This window comes from Bombus affinis, chromosome 2, assembly GCF_024516045.1.
Source record: "Bombus affinis isolate iyBomAffi1 chromosome 2, iyBomAffi1.2, whole genome shotgun sequence".
NCBI classification, from domain to species: Eukaryota; Metazoa; Arthropoda; class Insecta; order Hymenoptera; family Apidae; genus Bombus; species Bombus affinis.
This window is the reverse complement of record NC_066345.1, coordinates 3,738,944-3,757,000: the sequence shown is the minus strand read 5'-3', so window position 1 is coordinate 3,757,000 and position 18,057 is coordinate 3,738,944. Positions and strand designations below refer to the sequence as shown.

The window sequence follows — 18,057 nt, the reverse complement described above, 5'->3', positions numbered from 1 at the left end:
GTCAATACAACTATAAACCTTAATTAAAAATAAAAATAGGGCTATAATAAAATGTTACGGGATTACTTGCACATAAAATACTTGAATTAGTTCGCGTAACAATTTCAGTAATTCACATATACACAGTTCAATTATTCTTGGTTTCCATTTTATTTTGAGTTGTGAACTTTCATTAGCTCTATTCGTGGATATCATAAATTATTTTTCAAGATGTATTGTAAAAATCTAGAACTGTGATTGTTCTTTCGATCGATCGGTGTTTATAAAAGAATAAATAGGGTGAATGAAAGAACACGAAACTCACATTGCAAACAAATACTTGGCAAACTTTATTTTCAACGTATAGCAAAAAATTTTCGCATATCGGTATTTCCTAATATCGTATCGCAAACTTTGTATAATTTTCCACGTTTCGTTAATTTCTGTTCAATTAGAATGTCCCAAGCCATCGCTGTTACAATTTTTAGTCAAATCGAGTCTATTTATTTTTACTGACCTGAACGAAATGGCAGGTCGAATCGATGGTGCTCGGCGCGCTTCTACCTACCTGGACTTTTTTTAGCTCGCATAATTAGTCGAACTAGCCTACCTTGCCCGTAATCATATGTCGAGATACTTATACACTGTAGAGAAAGAGAGAAAGAGAGAAAGAGAAAGAGAGAAAGAGAGGGAGAGAGAGAGAGAGAGAGAGAGAGGCCCGTTCAGCGAGATTTCCGTTGATACGGCTGAGCCATGGGGAGCTGATATGTCTGTCGCGGTATTTTAGGCGCAGGCTCGCGGTTCTTCACCGAGTCCACGCCCCCGGCTTCGATCCCGTCAGGGGTTCGAGAGAGGAGTGAGGACACGGAGAGGGAAGTGGAGGTGGACGAACGAGAGAGGGGTGCGAATTAAAAGGCCGAGAGGGAGCGAGATGGAGGCAAGGCGAGAGGGTAGGACGCACCCCCGTGAGTCTGTATGACGTCACGAGGGTCGAATCAATATCACGGAACCATTCCTCCGCTGTCGGTCCTTGACTACGAGAAAGATACCGACTGTTCAGTACGAGGTGGCTTCCACGACCGTTAAGGACACCGAGAGCGCGTCGTTCTGACGAGAACGACGACGGCAACGACGGCGACGACGACAAAGAGGAAGACGAGGACGAGGACAACTGTCACGGGCATTGCACTCGTTGCTCGTCATCCTCTGCTACTTCCGTCACGTTTCTTCGTTAGGTTCTCGTATCCATCTTATCATCTTCCTTCGCGCGATTCCTTGCTTTTTCATGGTTGTTTCATCGTTTTCGAACAAGTTTCACGTAACTGTGAATGGTCGACGCGCGACAGTGATCGACAAGAAGCCGTCGAATTGTTCACGGACCGTTTTTCACCTGCGACGCTTGGAACGTGCGCGAGTGGTAGAAAGACGTTCGAAGATCACAAACATCGTTTGGTGCACCTGTAAGTACGTTTTTCTCAAGTCTGCAGTTCGATAGCTTGTTTGAAGAATGAGGTTTTTATAGACCCCCGCTGATGGCTTTGAACCGAGGTAGAGTTGTTTTGTGTATACGCGACCAATTTCATTTCCGCGTTGTCTGCTGTTGTTGTTCAGTTGGTGACATAAATGCGTGATACCGTTACCTACCGGCCAAGGTAGTACGATCTATCGATTCCGTACCTTGTAGGTATTTATGAAACGCAAAAGGAAGAAACGTTCGTCTATCCGGCTTCTCCAGAAGGAAAAAAGAATTACCGACTAGTGCCTGTTTTTATCTGTGTTACATGAGGTGTACTCTCTACATATACACGCGGTTATGGTATTTCCTGGTTACGTTCGTACAAGTATAACATTTATTATCGTGGTGCCGTTTAACAGTAAAATAAATCGAAATAAGTTAATAATAAGTCGATACGAAAAATTGATACTCGCTATTCAAATTATTACAAATATTATTGAAACATTGAAATTATAAAATATCTTGGTGTCTCGTGCGAAAGCAATCTCGTGTAAGAATATTCTCAGGTAAAAGTAATGCGATTATTCGGTAGCTCTTCGAGCAGAGCAGATTGGACAAAAGAAGAAGTTCGTTCTCCACTGTCACATTTGTCTCGTTTTTTTTTTCATTTTGGAAGAAACGCGTATACGTACCTAGGAGGATCCAGCTCGATGTATTTCAGGTGAAGAACTGTACTGATCGACACGATCGGTATCAGTGCCATAGGCGAAGCAAAATTTCGAGAAGGAAGGAAAAGCAGCAGCAGAGTAGCAGCACGCTTGGTGAGTTGGGTGAAAATCGATGGCCATCAGTGCCCATGGGCGGCCTCGCGTTTAGAACAAGGAATAGCCCCTCCCAGAAGACCTCGCTCCGGTGGGGCGACTGCTGCCCCCCAAATCCCAACCCTCCGTCGTCGTCGGCCGTCTGGAAGGACCGTCATCAGGACATGCCGCCGGTACCCGTGTGAGGCTGTCCCCCACTACTTCGTGATTGTACCCCGCGGGGTCTTCAGAGGTACCAGTAGTTTATTCTTATCGATCCACGCACGAAAATTCCTCGACATGCATGTTTCGCTGCATAAGCTTCCTTTATTTTCTTCTGATTCCCCATGCTTTCATCTCTTCTTCGTGCATATGTAAAAAGGAACTTATCGGAGATTTGAATTTGAAAGAAGATATACCTTAACGCTGTTTCTGTGGATAATTGGGAAATATGATTTTGTGAAAAATGAATTTGTCGAAATTATGAATGCACAAAGTTCGTATAAATGGAGAATATACAAAGTATAAATTGAATATCGATCAGACGTGTTGGAACTTCGTTATGAAATTTTCTCGTAAATCAGAGATATCAAACGTCGGCTAACCATCGCAATTGGAAATCTTGTTGTTGTTTAATCCTCGGAATTTTCTTCTTTGAATAAATGCAAACACGATATCAGTTTTGCATTTCTCCTGTCAAAGTCTGTGATTTTCCTACGAATATCTCACTTCCAAATAATTTACATTTTATGAAGTTACTATAATTTATCTGATTATTGCTATGTGGTGTTAAATCGTGTTCACGATACACGGTAAATTTATAGCAATTTTGTGTTACGATGTAAATTTAAAAAATTATTCGTGGTAACATCGACCCGAACTTTGTCTTCGTACTGACGAGAAATGCAACAGATAGCAGATATAATACGACGTTTCATTCTTTCAATTTCAATTTGCTACCGTGCAAACTAATAATCGGCACCAATGTAATATGCAGGTAGTATCAACATTTCGAACGAAGATATTACACCTCGTGTTAAGAGAGTGATGCAAATAATCCAGCTTTGTCTATTAATTCCGCTGCATTTATTGACAAGGCCTTGAACCTTTGTGTTTTATTTACGTCTTCTTACTTTTTTACGTTAGTAAAGCTATGCGTTTTTTTTTCTTTTTTAATAGAAGAGTTAGCCCTATATAGTGTGAAGCAAGACTAATGGGATTAGAGGGTGAACTCAACCGGGCGATTTAAATGCCTTCTGGGTAGGAACATGGAATTTACACTTAACTGCACGCATTAGGTGCGAGCGGATCGACCGCCGCATTAATTGACTAGAAAAGCAAAGTGCAATTTCACCAAGATGATTGAATTCAAAGCGAAATATAGATTCCCTGGGGTACCTAATGACGCGTAACATTTGAGAATGTTATGATATTAATTATTACATACCTAATTAATCAGTAGTGTTCCCTATTAAAACGATTTTAATTCATGCTTTAAAGCAATTTTGGATTTGATTAATTTTAATTAATTTAAGTTGACGAGATTCAGGGATTTTTCCAAAAATTGTTTAAATTGAGACTAATCTGACGATCTAATTATAACTAAGCTCATGAGTGGATAAATGAGTTCAGTTGTATAAAAAATAGCTTTCTGCAATAAGTTTGCAATATGGCATTGTTTTATTGTACAAATTATGCAACTTTTTTACTTTACATTTATTCAGTTGAGACTGGAAAATGGTAGAGGTATCCTTCATTTATCGTCTTTAGTATTTAATATATTTAATCTTTTAATATTATATTTAATGTTTATTAATTTAATCTGTTAAAATTAATTAATTTAGTTAATGTAATTTTGATAGCAACCTAAGAACCTCTATACTAATTCTCATATCAGTTATTTTCAATAATTGCAACTTTCTCATAATATATCGCTTTTCATTTTCTCTCTTACTTTTTTCGATTTTAATTTTAATTCGTGATCAATTCGTGACGAAGTAGATGGTTGTCGACACAAGGGAAATTTTCTTCTCAAATTTCTTTCAACTTTTCATCTGTATTGAAAGTGTTTTGAACATTTGCATTTAAAGAAGTCGATAAGTAGACCGTGGAATTTTATGCATTTCCGAGTTCAAAGGCGAGAAACTGCAGAGTATATGTATACAGCGTGGAAAGATACGTGAAATATTCAAAATACAGTATTCACGTAATATCTAACCGTTATGAGATTAATGTCGTGATATGTTACAATGCAACTTTTAAGAGGATTGTTATAATTGTCCTGATACCATTGTGAAGTTCATTGGACATAAAATCCTATTATGAATGAAACTACACATCCCATTTAAAAAAGCAGGATTAACCCATATTTTTTCAAATTTGAGCGTATTATAATCTTATACTATATAACATTGCGTTCATCGTTAAAAAAAATTCATCTCGGAAGGATTAGCCGGCGAAAGAAATTTCCATTCAGTTCCAATTTTACGAGCCGCGTGCATAGGAATATAACTTTCCACGAACAAGTATCAGCAGCTTACTAACAAGTATCGCAGAATTTCTTCAAACTCTTTGAAAATACGCAACAGCAAAAAGATTTAGTTCGTTCGTAAGCAAGCCAGTTTGCCTAAGGTTCGTTAGTATTGTAATATCGATATCGACAATTCCTGGAATTATTTTACGAATGGAATCTATTTCCCATTTGTAAACAGGTATCCGAATCTCCCAAAATCAGATCGACCGCCATACCTCTCGGACTTGCGTCTCCGTCAGTTCGAGTTCACGCAAGTGGACCCGTACTCTCCGAAGATGATCAACATAGCGGGTCTCGTTTCAATCATCCTGTTCTACGCGCTTATCCTAGCCGTAGGAATATGGGCGGCCAGGAAAAAGGAAGCTGGCAACGACTCCGAGGAGGAAGTGATGCTGGCAGGTCGTTCCATCGGTCTGTTCGTCGGGATATTCACGATGACAGCGACCTGGGTCGGCGGTGGATACATCAACGGCACCGCCGAAGCTATTTACACAAGAGGTCTGGTTTGGTGTCAGGCTCCGTTCGGATACGCCCTTAGCCTCGTTTTTGGTAAGTTTTACGACGTACAATTTTCGTCAAAATTTCAGTTCTCTTCGTTTCCTTTGATTTTTTAACACGTCAATCTTGGTCTCAATGTCTGTGAATCATAATGGTGTACTGCCACTTTTTCTAAGATAGTGCACTCTGTTTATTGCTGTAGAAAACTCATTGCGTTTTGTCAAAGTTACGAAAATGTATCACGGTAGAGAATAAAGTTATAATTCAATCAATCGAAGAGTGCTCGTAAAAGACATTGTAAGTGCCGAGGAACAAGTCTTCCAGGAGAAAAAGAAATCTTATGCGTTTATGTAGTTCAAATTCATGAAAAAGGGAAATGCATCTGTAGAAAAGTCTGTATGTGGTATCTCTTAGTTTTAAAAAGAAATCAATGATCCATTCATTTAGATAGATGGCATAAACAAAGCCTAAGAAATAATTTATATATACTACAGTAATCTCATTGTTATGTAGAACATTTTTCAACAGGAACTCACAATATTTTCTATGGTATAAATATTCTTCAATTATGAAACTAGGGGGATTTGTAGAGTCGAAGTATTCTGATTTCCAACCACGAGATACTCTAAAAATATGTATATATAATACGAAGTATATATCAAATTTTTGTTATTAATTATTAGTATATATTACAAGGTATACGTACCAGTTCTCAAAAGTTTAGCCATTTCGAGTTGTAATTATTCAGAAATTGATGGATAATTGAACTTATAATAAAAGTAGACTCCGATGTATCTGTTTATATATGTACATATAAGGACTCAACTAATACACAATATGCAATACATAGTATATATATACCGCTTGATTCGATTGAAGATATTTCTCGGCGGCTACTTTTTTTAAAGTTGAAGAAAGCTTATGGTCGTTTGGAAACTTGCTAGTTCTTACGGCGTAGTATAGCAAGGTAATAGATCGTAATCAAGACTCCTACGCGTAATAAGTTTTTAACGTAGTCGAATGGCCTCGAGAAAGAATAAACATGTGTATAACCATCCATTGAAACTATAGGCGTCTATTCACTGAATGATTGTATAAAAAATGTATCGTTATATGTACATGATGCCAACTTATAATGTAGAATGTAGACTATAGTCTCTCTGTGCAAATTTATATTTTTATGAATACGATCTTTCCTTTCACACTCGACGTTGCCTATAAGCAACATTGTGTACTTTCAAATATTATTGATTAATTAAACAATGTATGTAAATGTATATATTTTCACTAACATGGGTCCTAATATCGGAGTATTATATGTATTTTCCTCACAAGAAAATCCGAAATCTGTGTTTAGATTGTTAATAACTGACGAAAAAGAATTTTCATCGATAATACGAAAGAAATATTTGACAGTAAAAGAGTCGAAGAAATGAACATTTGTGTCAGCCCTTAAATTGCAAAATCAATCCTACATTTTGGATATTCTGTATATTTTGGAACTTATATACACCTTCACGCATAAATCATGGGACACAGTCTAATTTCAAATACTTCAAATACTTTAATAAAATGGGCTTATATTATATATGATTGAACACTTTTTAGAATATATTAATTATCCTGTGACTTACGAATGGTAGTGTGCATAATTATTTTATTTAATAAATATATATATATATTTTTTATAATTATTTTTCATACTCTTATAATTTGCTACACGTTATCGGTACTAATTGGTACCACGTTGATTGGTGTTACAGGTGGTATATTCTTCGCGAACAAAATGCGAGAACAGGGGTACGTCACGATGTTAGATCCTCTTCAAGATGCGTTTGGCGAACGTATGGGAGGTCTTCTGTTTCTTCCTGCCCTCTGTGGCGAGGTCTTCTGGGCCGCAGGTATTCTGGCAGCTTTGGGTGCGACGTTAGCGGTCATCATCGACATGGATCAGGGAACCTCGGTCATTTTGAGTGCCTGTATCGCAGTTTTCTACACACTCTTTGGTGGTCTTTACTCTGTTGCTTATACCGATGTTATTCAACTTTTTTGCATCTTCATAGGCTTGGTGAGTTGCGAATGTTTTTACGTATACCATGAAACATGTACACACTTCTCTTTCTTTCATAAAACTATAATACGCGTTTTTCAATAGTATTTATATATTAAGAAAACAATCTTCTTTGTAGCTAATAAAATAGCGAATAATGTTTCTATTAATATAAATATAATATATTATTAATATTCTTATTGCAAGAGACACAGTGAATTCTATAACGTCAATTTTTATAATGTCATCTTCTAGTAATAATTTTTAGTTTTCTTCCCTTTAATTTACCATTATTTCCTTTCCTTTTCGATTTTGTTTCATAACAACATATGCTAAGCTTTTTGCATGAAATTTGATATATAACATATCCTTCGATAAGAATATTTATTATATTCTTTAGATACATTTAGATTTGAATTTATTGCGATATCTTTCTACCTTGCTCAACAGGGAATGAAATCATTCTTTCTATAGGTTGTTATATTTATTTACAGCAACTTTTGTTTCATAAAGCCCTTAGGGGAAATTTATCATGCAGGGTTACAACGTGAAGGTTATCATCGATTTTATTCTCTGCTTTTGCAAACGTGTTCGGTATTTTGTAATCGCTTATAGTACGTTGTAATAATTACACATTCGTGTCTTAGAAGCAAACGTGTTCGTTCATTCCTTAAACACAATTTTCTAAATATATCATTACATTGCCGTATTATTTTCGACTCTGTGAAATAAAATTAGCCGTAAGACAAATATAGCGTTGTATCGCACTTGCAAAGTATCATTGATAAATCACTTCTATTTAAGGCAATGCGTTATTAGATCAGAAAGTTCTACGTTATCGAGTCGCTCGGTTATCCGAGTCCTATGGTAAAGTTGGCTTTACTGATCGATACGAGGGCTCAAGTACCGCAAGTATTTATATTACCAAATTCATTCAATGTTACGTAGGTAGTGACCTACTTCTTCTCGCAAGAATATTATCAAACTATCATTTATTATAAGTTTTATCAGATTAAAGAATTTGCAAGTAATCTAGAACTTTTTGTCTTAGAGTCGCAATTTATTTTTATCGTCCTTCAAAGATATGCTTCCTTATATTTTGATATTTTAAATGGTTTCCTAAATATCTCTTTTTCATTCGATATTTAAGAAAATTCATATCTTTATAAACACGATTAAAAAGATAAAAACTAAATAAAGACTCGTTTCACTTACTAAAAATTTTAATGAGTACATTCACTAGATTTGTCAAATCTGCTATTGAAATCTATAATTTCCAGATATTTTAACTTTTTTTTTACTTTCTTTTGTATAGTCTTCTTTCGTACCCGTCCATTAAGTATAATTAATCACGATAGTACCAGATTTTCTGGAAATAATTGTCTTTAACATTTCTACAAGTCAATGGATTGTAATATCTATCACAAGATGAGGATAACGTAATCTGTATTCATTCATTTGTAATTACTTTACTCAATGATAAGAATCGTTCTAAAGCCACCTTTGTAGTTTATCGCAAGATTTTCTGTCTTTCTCCCATTTAATTTGCATCCAATTAATTTTAATAGCAAAGTAATGGTATCTACTTCTTTCTCTGCTTCCAAAGAAGGAAATATTTCAAATTAGCAAAACAGTGGAATTTATATTTCATATAGAAAATATATTTACATTAAATATAAATATTAATTTACATCTTACATTTTATGTTCGTTATTTAATTAGCGACATTTCAAATTAAAAAATAGTAGAATTTAGATTTTATACAAAGAACATGTTGCATTGAATACAAATGTTAATTTACATCTTACATTTTATGTTAGTTAGCTGATTAACAATGAACCATTAAAAGAAGCTCTCACGTTAAGAATGTATCTTCTTACTTTTTCATTTAAATTTAACAAAAAGTAATATGCTGTGCCATGTGGTATCCAGTTTTTGAAGAGAGTATTATAATTTTGATTGCAGTGGATGTGCATTCCTTTCGCTTGGACCAATCCAAAGGTACAATCCCTTAAATCCATGGACGTGGATTGGATTGGCGAAGTGAAACCAGGAGAATATTGGTCCTACGTAGACTATGGGCTTTTGTTGATATTTGGTGGCATCCCTTGGCAAGTGTACTTTCAACGGGTCTTATCTTCGAAAACGGCTGGAAGAGCGCAAATGTTGAGTTACGTAGCTGCGGTAGGCTGTATTCTCATGGCAATCCCACCTGTTCTAATTGGTGCAATCGCCAAAGCAACGCGTGAGTAAAATTATATTAATTTAATGATACGCATCTAGGATACTTTTATCTTAAATATGCACGAACCCATTAAGGACACTGTTGTGACCAGACAACATTTTGTTTGCACCTTTTTTTTCAAATCTATGTTATCGATCTGAATCTATTTGATTACATTATCAAATTCCTTTTCTTTAACATTACGGCTAAGAAAGAACATTTAAAAGATTCGTTACCGTTTTTCTCAACTAAATTCCGCAATTTTGTGAAATTTAAAGAAATCGAAGTATTTAAAACATCGTGATAAATCATGCGGAAAATTTTTGCTAGTATATTTATAAAGTGATGCACGTATATTATAATAGTTAACTCTATAATCCTTATTTATACTTTGTCCTTGCACTATCTGTTCATATACGTATTTATGTATAGAATTCTCTTTCGAGTCGAAGGTGCTCGTACTATTACAGGCGCTACTGCACCATTCTTGTATCTTCTGTGCGACGTCGTAGTTTATAACAGCGAATTATAATTTTCAGAATTATTTATACCACCAAATACTCTATAAATCTAAATTCTATCGTAGAATATTTCTCACATAGAAAGAGCATCAGTTTTGCAAACTCGTTTCGTCATTCGCAAACACGACCCAGCTGTACATTTTCTATGGTTTGTTAGAATAAAGAAAATTCCAATCTCATCGTATTAATAGTAAACGAGACGTTGTACGAATGGTTCGGGCGTCTTCCTACGAGCAACCTCTTCTGCTTTCGTTCGAGGGGAGAGAAACATGTTTCGTGGGTCCCCGAATCTAAAGGGGATTGAATTAGACCCGGTTTGCTCGTCATCCTCCCCATTCGCGTTCCTAGGCTACTTGACATTTGGTAGTACTGCAGAGAGAGGACTACTGGTATTTACAAGGTTCCAGAGCTAAGCAGGTCGGTGTTGTAACGGAAGGGTGTGTGGGCGAAGGGTGCCTTGATATCCCACAGCGTGTACAATAGCGTGGGATTTTGTCATATGGTGTTCTCGGCACGAGGGTGAGGGTGATAATGCGACTCGTACACTAACGCAGAGCACAATAGAACCGCTGGAACTAATGCGATACACTGTATCGGTATCTTGTGTATTTTTATTCCGAGGCATGAAAGCAAATAATTTCTTATCTACACGTGTCTACAGGTTGAGGTGTACGTCGGTACAAAAAGCACAGACACGATGTCATATCGTGTACGCACATATATAGTAATAATATATCATAGGTGTTACGTATATATGTAAGATTAAATTTGGAGACGAATTTGAGAAAATGAGCGAAGAAATAATATAAGTGAGAATCTTCGAACGTAAAATATCGTTCAAATATTGTACAATATTTTTCTTATCTAATTTATCATATTTTACCATCAAAATTCTCTGCTAGTTAAATAGCGTATTTGTTTCGTACTTTTGCTATATAATGGACATTGTATTCGTTAACATCTTCCATTTAATATGACAAGGGAAATATATCAGGGTAGATAAGCCGTTAGGAAAAAACAAGATATTTTATAAACTGGGAAATAATACAGTACCTGTAGGAAATTTTATTTGTTCTGAAACATTTGTACCATTAGATGGTTTAATTGCTAACAGATCGATATAGAAATATAAAGCCAATAATTCAATTATTAAATTTCCCTCTATTAGACATTTCAAATAAATTGAATTTCGTATTAAATTAGATTGATTTGTTCACTGTTTGGGGTATCGCCCTTTTGTATAATATTTACATGGCATATAATTTTCTATCAATTCGTTTATATAACAACGAAAAATATTTCGAAATCTGTTGTAGCTTGGAACGAGACAGGATACACCGGTCCATATCCTTTCACCGAGGCAGAAACAAGCATGATTCTACCGATGGTTTTGCAGTATTTGACGCCAGATTTCGTTTCCTTTTTTGGGTTAGGCGCAGTATCAGCAGCAGTGATGTCTTCAGCGGATAGTAGCATCCTTTCGGCTAGTTCCATGTTCGCCAGAAACGTTTATAAATTAATCTTCCGTCAGAGGGTAAGTTCTTCGTTCTTACGTAGATGGTCGACTTTCTGTTTTTAATTTCGTGTTGTGTCATGCATTTAATCGTTCGGCAATCTCGCCTGTCATCGCTTTTAAATTTTATTTGACATCATGTGTCGCACGAATCATCATCAGTATTATTTTCATCATGGCCATCGTCATCACTACCATCATGCGTTCTCCATCTTCGGTTCTGATTATTCATAGGAAAGTGGTTACAAAATTCGAACGTGTTTCACGTTCGAGTAATTGTTCGAGGAACGATATATCATTACTTCTTGAAACGGGGATGAACGTAACAAAATTGGAATCTGCATTAGTTATTCGTCGCTTGACAAATAAGTCAGCAAAATCAGTACCACAACGATGCTTTAGGTATCGGACGGCTCCGTCGGAGTAACGCAACGATCATGCAGTTTCGATATTGTATTTTAGTGTTCGACGCGAGATGCAGATTCTTCGAACCGTAGTATTTCACGTACGCATGAATATGGATCACGTGTTATCGATTTCCTTCAGGATCATAATTTTTAGTTGTGCATTCACGAGTAAAAGTAACCGTGTCAAAAACTTCCACGTTTCATGGAACATCTTGCCCGACCATAGAAAACGTCTTCATTGGTTCGTATTTGCGTAACGATGTTTCACCAGCATCGCGCTCTCATCATTCCATATTTTCGTATTTGCCTCAAATCTCCTTTCTATCTCGCTCACCCGCCAATCCACTTCCTCGAACGATGCAGCCGATCGTAGAATCGAATCGACGTCCGCCCTCTCTACTAGCCATTTCCCCGTTAAACAGGCGTCGGAAATGGAGATCATCTGGGTGATGAGAGTGGGAATAGGCGTGGTCGGCATATTGAGCACAGTGATGGCATTGACGATACCCTCGATCTACGGCCTCTGGTCGATGTGCTCGGACTTGGTCTACGTGATCCTCTTCCCTCAGCTGTTGATGGTGGTCCACTTCAAAGAATACTGCAACACTTACGGCAGTCTAGCTGCTTACATAATAGCCTTCGTTGTGAGGATTAGCGGTGGCGAGCCGTTAATGGGTTTGCCCGCGCTCATTCACTATCCGGGGTACGACGAAGAGACGAACACTCAAGGGTTCCCCTTCAGGACAATGGCGATGCTGATGTCGTTGGTGACGTTGATAAGCGTGTCGTACGGCACGCAAGTAGCCTTCCTGACGGGCAGACTGGCGCCTGGATACGACTTCTTCAGATGCGTGGTCAACATACCGGAAGACGTCGAAAGAGTCGGACCAGATCCGGCGGAAGGCGAACAAATGGCTGTCCTAGCTGCCGGTATTGGCAGACTTTACGGTAGCAAAGACGAATCGAACGGCCGAGTTAATCCTGCGCTCGAGCCGGACTACGACATGGAGCCGGGATGTAAGATAGCCGGGGAATCGGATGGCGTCGTGGCTGGAAGCGGTGGAGGCGGAGGTAGAGCGCACCTAGTGCCTCATGGACCGAACGTGCCACGACAGCCGCAATCCAGCACCGCGTTCTAATTCCTGGTTCCGTGATCGGATGCTGTGACCAACAATAAGTGCGGCGGTGCAGGTCCGTCTTCTGTTCTTCTTCTTTTCCTTCAGTCTTTTAGTTCTTTTCGTTTCTTCCTTCTATACCTCATTTCTAACTCCTTTCGAGAGTTTCTATATCTGGGAACGGTGTTTTGCATGAGCAGATAAAGAGAGGGCACAAATGCGTGTCAGAGCATTCGTTGTGAAATTGCCTGAAACGTCAATTTAGATTTTTTATAATGTAAATGAATATACAGCGAACAGTTTTTATCGATCGAGTTTGTTGCTAAGATTAATTTTGTACGGGATCGAACGTATGATCGTTAAGTATTATTTCGCGCGATTATTCTCCTCGTTGAAGAGAACTTTGTCGAAGGATAGAAATCCTGATTCTGTTACTTCGGTTTCCCAATTTGCTTTCACGTTTCTTCTCCCTTCCTCCTCTCCTCACATCTAGGAAGCTCCGAAACATGCCAATCTGCTCCAAGTTCTTCACGAATCTTGTTTCATGGTTGTGTTTATACGTAGCTACAGTTCTATAGTGATGTGTACCTGTTTGAGAATGCTCATACGTTCTCTTTAATAGTGAAAGCAATAGAAGAAAGGAAATGTATAAAAGTGGTCGAATGAGCGCGAAAATGGAACTGGAAGGAAAGTGCAATACTCTTAAATATCGGAGCTTCTTGGATAGTTGGGCGAGGTAATTTCAGCCTGTACCGCCAATTAGGCCTAGTAATCTGTTTCCTTTTTGAGAAATATATATATATACACACACACACACACACACACACTTACACTTACACTTATACGTATATAAATTACATTTATATGCAATTATATATGTGCGCGTACGTATGTAATTGTGTATAGACATATCAGAAATTTAGAGTTTATTAAACTGCTTGGGAAAACCAGCGTCTTGATGCACGACCGATTCGTCCTCGTTACCATCAAGCGTATTTCAGAAATCGTGAGAACGCGAGGGGAAAGCAACGAGATCATCGAGATCTTCAATGTCGGCTGAAACAGTTCATCAGACACTGACTTTGGACGAGCGGCTATCGTCGGATAGGATAGAATCTATAGATGAACGTTACATGCAAAGTTTTTAGAACGAGTTAAATTAGACGGATCACGTTATCGTTTAGTCCTCTTCCACGTGCATCGTTCCACTTTCTTCGTCTTATTCATTGTCATGATATTAGTATTTAATAATATGCCGTCATCGGTTAGAGTCCATCTTAGAATCTCGATGTTAGAAAAAAAATAAAAAGACGTTAAGAGGCTTTTGTACTTGCGACTCATCGTTCTTCCCTTGCTTAATCTGACTGGAAACATAGTCAATACATACGATGCATGCACGTTCGTTTATACTGTAAAAAAACGAAGCGGAGTTAGGCGTTATAAATTAGCATGTCACGTAGCCGCTCGTAGAACTCGAGATTTTTCGTGACTCACGCGTTAAAGCTACCGGGGTCAGCCAACTCGAATTTTTCTTTTGCATCGATGACGGTAATTTGAAGGCATGTAAATCTCAACTCAATCAACGATACAGAGCCCGATGTTATATTCGAAACCACAGTTTTATCCTTTATTTATTCGATGTACGACTGGCCTCGGAGTTAGATCGAAAGGTTCGATAAAATTTTGCCTCGATAAATTCTCAATTTTTATAAAATTCTTACGTTCGTCTGATAAGCACAATGAATCGTAAAACTATAAACGCGATACAAAAATTAGGAAATCGTAAATATCGTAAATGTAGATCACGATGTAAGACGACATCGTAATTATTAAAAGACATCAATTGAACTTAAAAAATAAAATATTCGATTTGATAAATATCATACCGGTTAAAAGTTCTCGCATAAGTATTGTACCGATTAACTCACATCTTTGTACTAACTCATTTCTAAACGTCCATAAACGGCATAAACGAATAAACTAACGATCGAACACGATGCGTGAGTGAACGGATGATCGTGTATACAAATCGGTCGTAGCACAGATTCGTTGTGTTTATTATATAGTATATATACATATATATATATATAAAATGTATAATATAATTAACATTATCGGCATTAAAATGAATTGCGAGTGAATTAGCAATATGGAACAGAAGAGAAAAAGAATCAGATTTCTCGACGCATGTATACATATGTACACACACACACACACACACACACACATGCGAAGACTAAAGTCGTAGTTTTTAATGTCGCTGATGCGAATTATCGCAGTTGCTGTTAATTTTGACGATTGATTTATCGGGTAGGTTTATCGTTTAACGTAGCTGTTACGTTGTTCACGAAGGCCACACAGTAATGCCTATGTAGTAGAATTATTGCTCGTTATAGTTGCTCATCCCATTCTTTATCGCCAAAAGAAAAACAAAAAAAAAAAAAAAAAGAAAAAAAGAAAAAATGTAACAGAGAAATCGAGAGCAAGTGGTGTGTGTATAATTGTTAAGCGAGTAGTTCCTACTCAGTCTCCGAATTTCACAATGTTTTCCCACGTCCCTGAATATCCTTCTTTGACGGTCGAAAGTTTCGTTGGACGATGAACGGTGAACGTAATTGAAGAGAAACATAAGCGGAACCTCTTAACGAGTTTCTCATTTACCGTTTTCGGTAATGAATATTCATGGATAAACGTATGATCGTTACATCTACAAAAACGCGCGCGAGAATTAATTTTTTTTGCGAAACAAAGCGTATGCGAGTTTTTCTTACCTGTCACGCGAACGTCCAAGCTCTTTCGACGCTTGTCTCGAACCTTCTCATTGGTTGTCACGGTCGATCGCAATCATTTTACGCGACTCAAGCGAATAACGCACACAATGAAATCGTAGCAGTTTTACGCAATTATTTTAAAGTAGACGTGAATCGTCGTTGGAAATAAGCAAACTCTCATCCGTCGTTATCGTTTACCATCCTCCTTCCTAACTAGGGGTATTCGATCATTAGAATGTGGTCGTTTTGCCATAACAACCACAGGGTTAAAAGTTACACGCGGATTATTCATTTAACCTGTCAGATCTTAGGAAGCATCTTCTTAATCACGAGGTAACGGTATAAGAAAATAACGACGTTAGTTCCGTACGGAAATAGCTTTTAAGCGTACGCTGACGTAGAAGATGTAGCGCTCGTTAAGCGAGGCATCTTTGCACGACCAACGGTGGTGAAATTACATCTAGACAAATGACAGAGGGAAGAGAATGTTTCCTGTGCATCACGATGTATACACAGACGCATCTTCTATGTGTTTCCATTCGGTTGCTGTCAACAGACAGAAGACTTTCACTCGGCTATTAAGTCCGCGATGAGTTGGCTGGTTAAGTCAAGCTATTCGCAGACAACGGAGAGCGGAATTATCGTTATTATATCGCCAATGTGGCCACTTTGTATCTGGTAACCGCGTTCTTTTCACTATCTCCTTTTTACAACCAGAAACAGAATTAGACGATCGTAAAACGTTCCTTTGCGGATGATCGGAATTGCACGTAGCTCAGACTGAAGGAACAATTAGGCAAGAAACAACAAAAGAAAAAAAGAATTCCGGGTTCAATGAGTTTGCTTGGTTTCATGCTGGCTCATCGTTGAAAGATTTTACGCTGTCAATGAGATACGTACGCCGCAACGCGAAACCGAAGATACTTCAACTGAGGAAGAATACAAATTACACGTTCAGAATTGCCTATATTATTTCATCGCCAGTATTTTAATGATACGATAGACAAAGTTATTTTTTATGATTTATAATAGTTACTGTATATCATCTCGATTCTCGATAGAAGCTGAATTTCTGATCATATAGACCATATAAAAAGGATCTCGTTTGAGACGACAGGTTAATGTAATAATTCATAGCATATCTTGGTTCGTTAATTCAGCCTGTTCCATCGAAACGACATACCGTGTAAGAGGAAAGAAGGAGAATCTCGCGATATGCGAATGAATATTGTTGCGTAGATAAATCTATATGATAAGATCCGATGTATTTCTAGTGGCATACGTGTTAATTATGAGACAGCCACTGTCACGTACATATCAAATACCATGCATTGTAATCAACGATGTAACGGAAAATCTATACATATCATGATGCGTGCTCTACATTATACATACATATATTAGGTACACTAGCGTGTAAGGTAAGGAAGTACGTAAGAAGGGGAAAAACATGATAAAAAATATATATAAGACATGTATATATACGTATTATATATATATATATAATTATATATATATATATAGCGTGGTTATCCTCTCGCAAAAAGAGATCGATGGTTTCGTAACTCCACAGAATTAGGGAGACCCTCTTCATTTTTTGCGAGCGACGAGTGTCTCCTTAATTTCTCTTTAATTTCGGGTGTACTATCCAGCGATCTGGCAGGAGGAGAAGAGAAACGAGGGCTCGCGTGTATCGCGAACGAATTAAAAAGCGAAGAAAAAATGTGCGAACAATGGGCTGTCTGAACGCCGAACGCGAAACGAAAGGTTCAATCGAGCTAGTGATGCGAACTCGTTACTATAATAATACGCAGCGTTACGGAAACGCAGTGTTCCACAATTACTCACCTGCTTTGAAACGGAATCGCGTACCTAATGTTATTGTAACTTTCGTCCTATCTCGCAAGCCTGGGACGCCTACCTATCATAGAGTATTATTATGTGTAAAAACAAAGAAAAATGCCCGACTTACCCCGTAAGAGCATATGTATGTATATGTATTACGAAAGCGTTACCGATACTGTATTATACGACATATTATACGTGTATAATTGAGAAATTGAACGCGATGTTGATCGTAAATGTTAAAAATAAAAAGTGTACGAAAAAGTCAGAGTTGTTATTTTAATAATTATCCCCAGCAGCGAAATAAGAGTCGCAAAGAATTGCATTTACGGCTATGTAAACACG

The 18,057-nt window shown here is 37.5% G+C and overlaps 1 protein-coding gene across 2 annotated transcripts; it reads left to right on the top strand.

The window, feature by feature from the left end:
• Positions 1-1,000: 1,000 nt before the first annotated feature.
• Positions 1,001-14,405, top strand: LOC126929010 (high-affinity choline transporter 1). 2 transcript variants are annotated; one of them, XM_050744973.1, is made up of 7 exons: positions 1,002-1,439; positions 2,157-2,488; positions 4,947-5,317; positions 7,030-7,334; positions 9,282-9,561; positions 11,378-11,595; positions 12,404-14,405. In XM_050744973.1, exons 3-7 carry the CDS (start codon positions 5,044-5,046, stop codon positions 13,118-13,120), a joined length of 1,794 nt encoding a protein of 597 aa, XP_050600930.1. In that variant the 5' UTR covers positions 1,002-1,439; positions 2,157-2,488; positions 4,947-5,043; the 3' UTR covers positions 13,121-14,405. The 2 variants fall into 2 exon arrangements, with proteins under 2 accessions (XP_050600931.1, XP_050600930.1); XM_050744974.1 differs by lacking the exon at positions 2,157-2,488 and having other exon boundaries at positions 1,001-1,439.
• Positions 14,406-18,057: the final 3,652 nt, after the last annotated feature.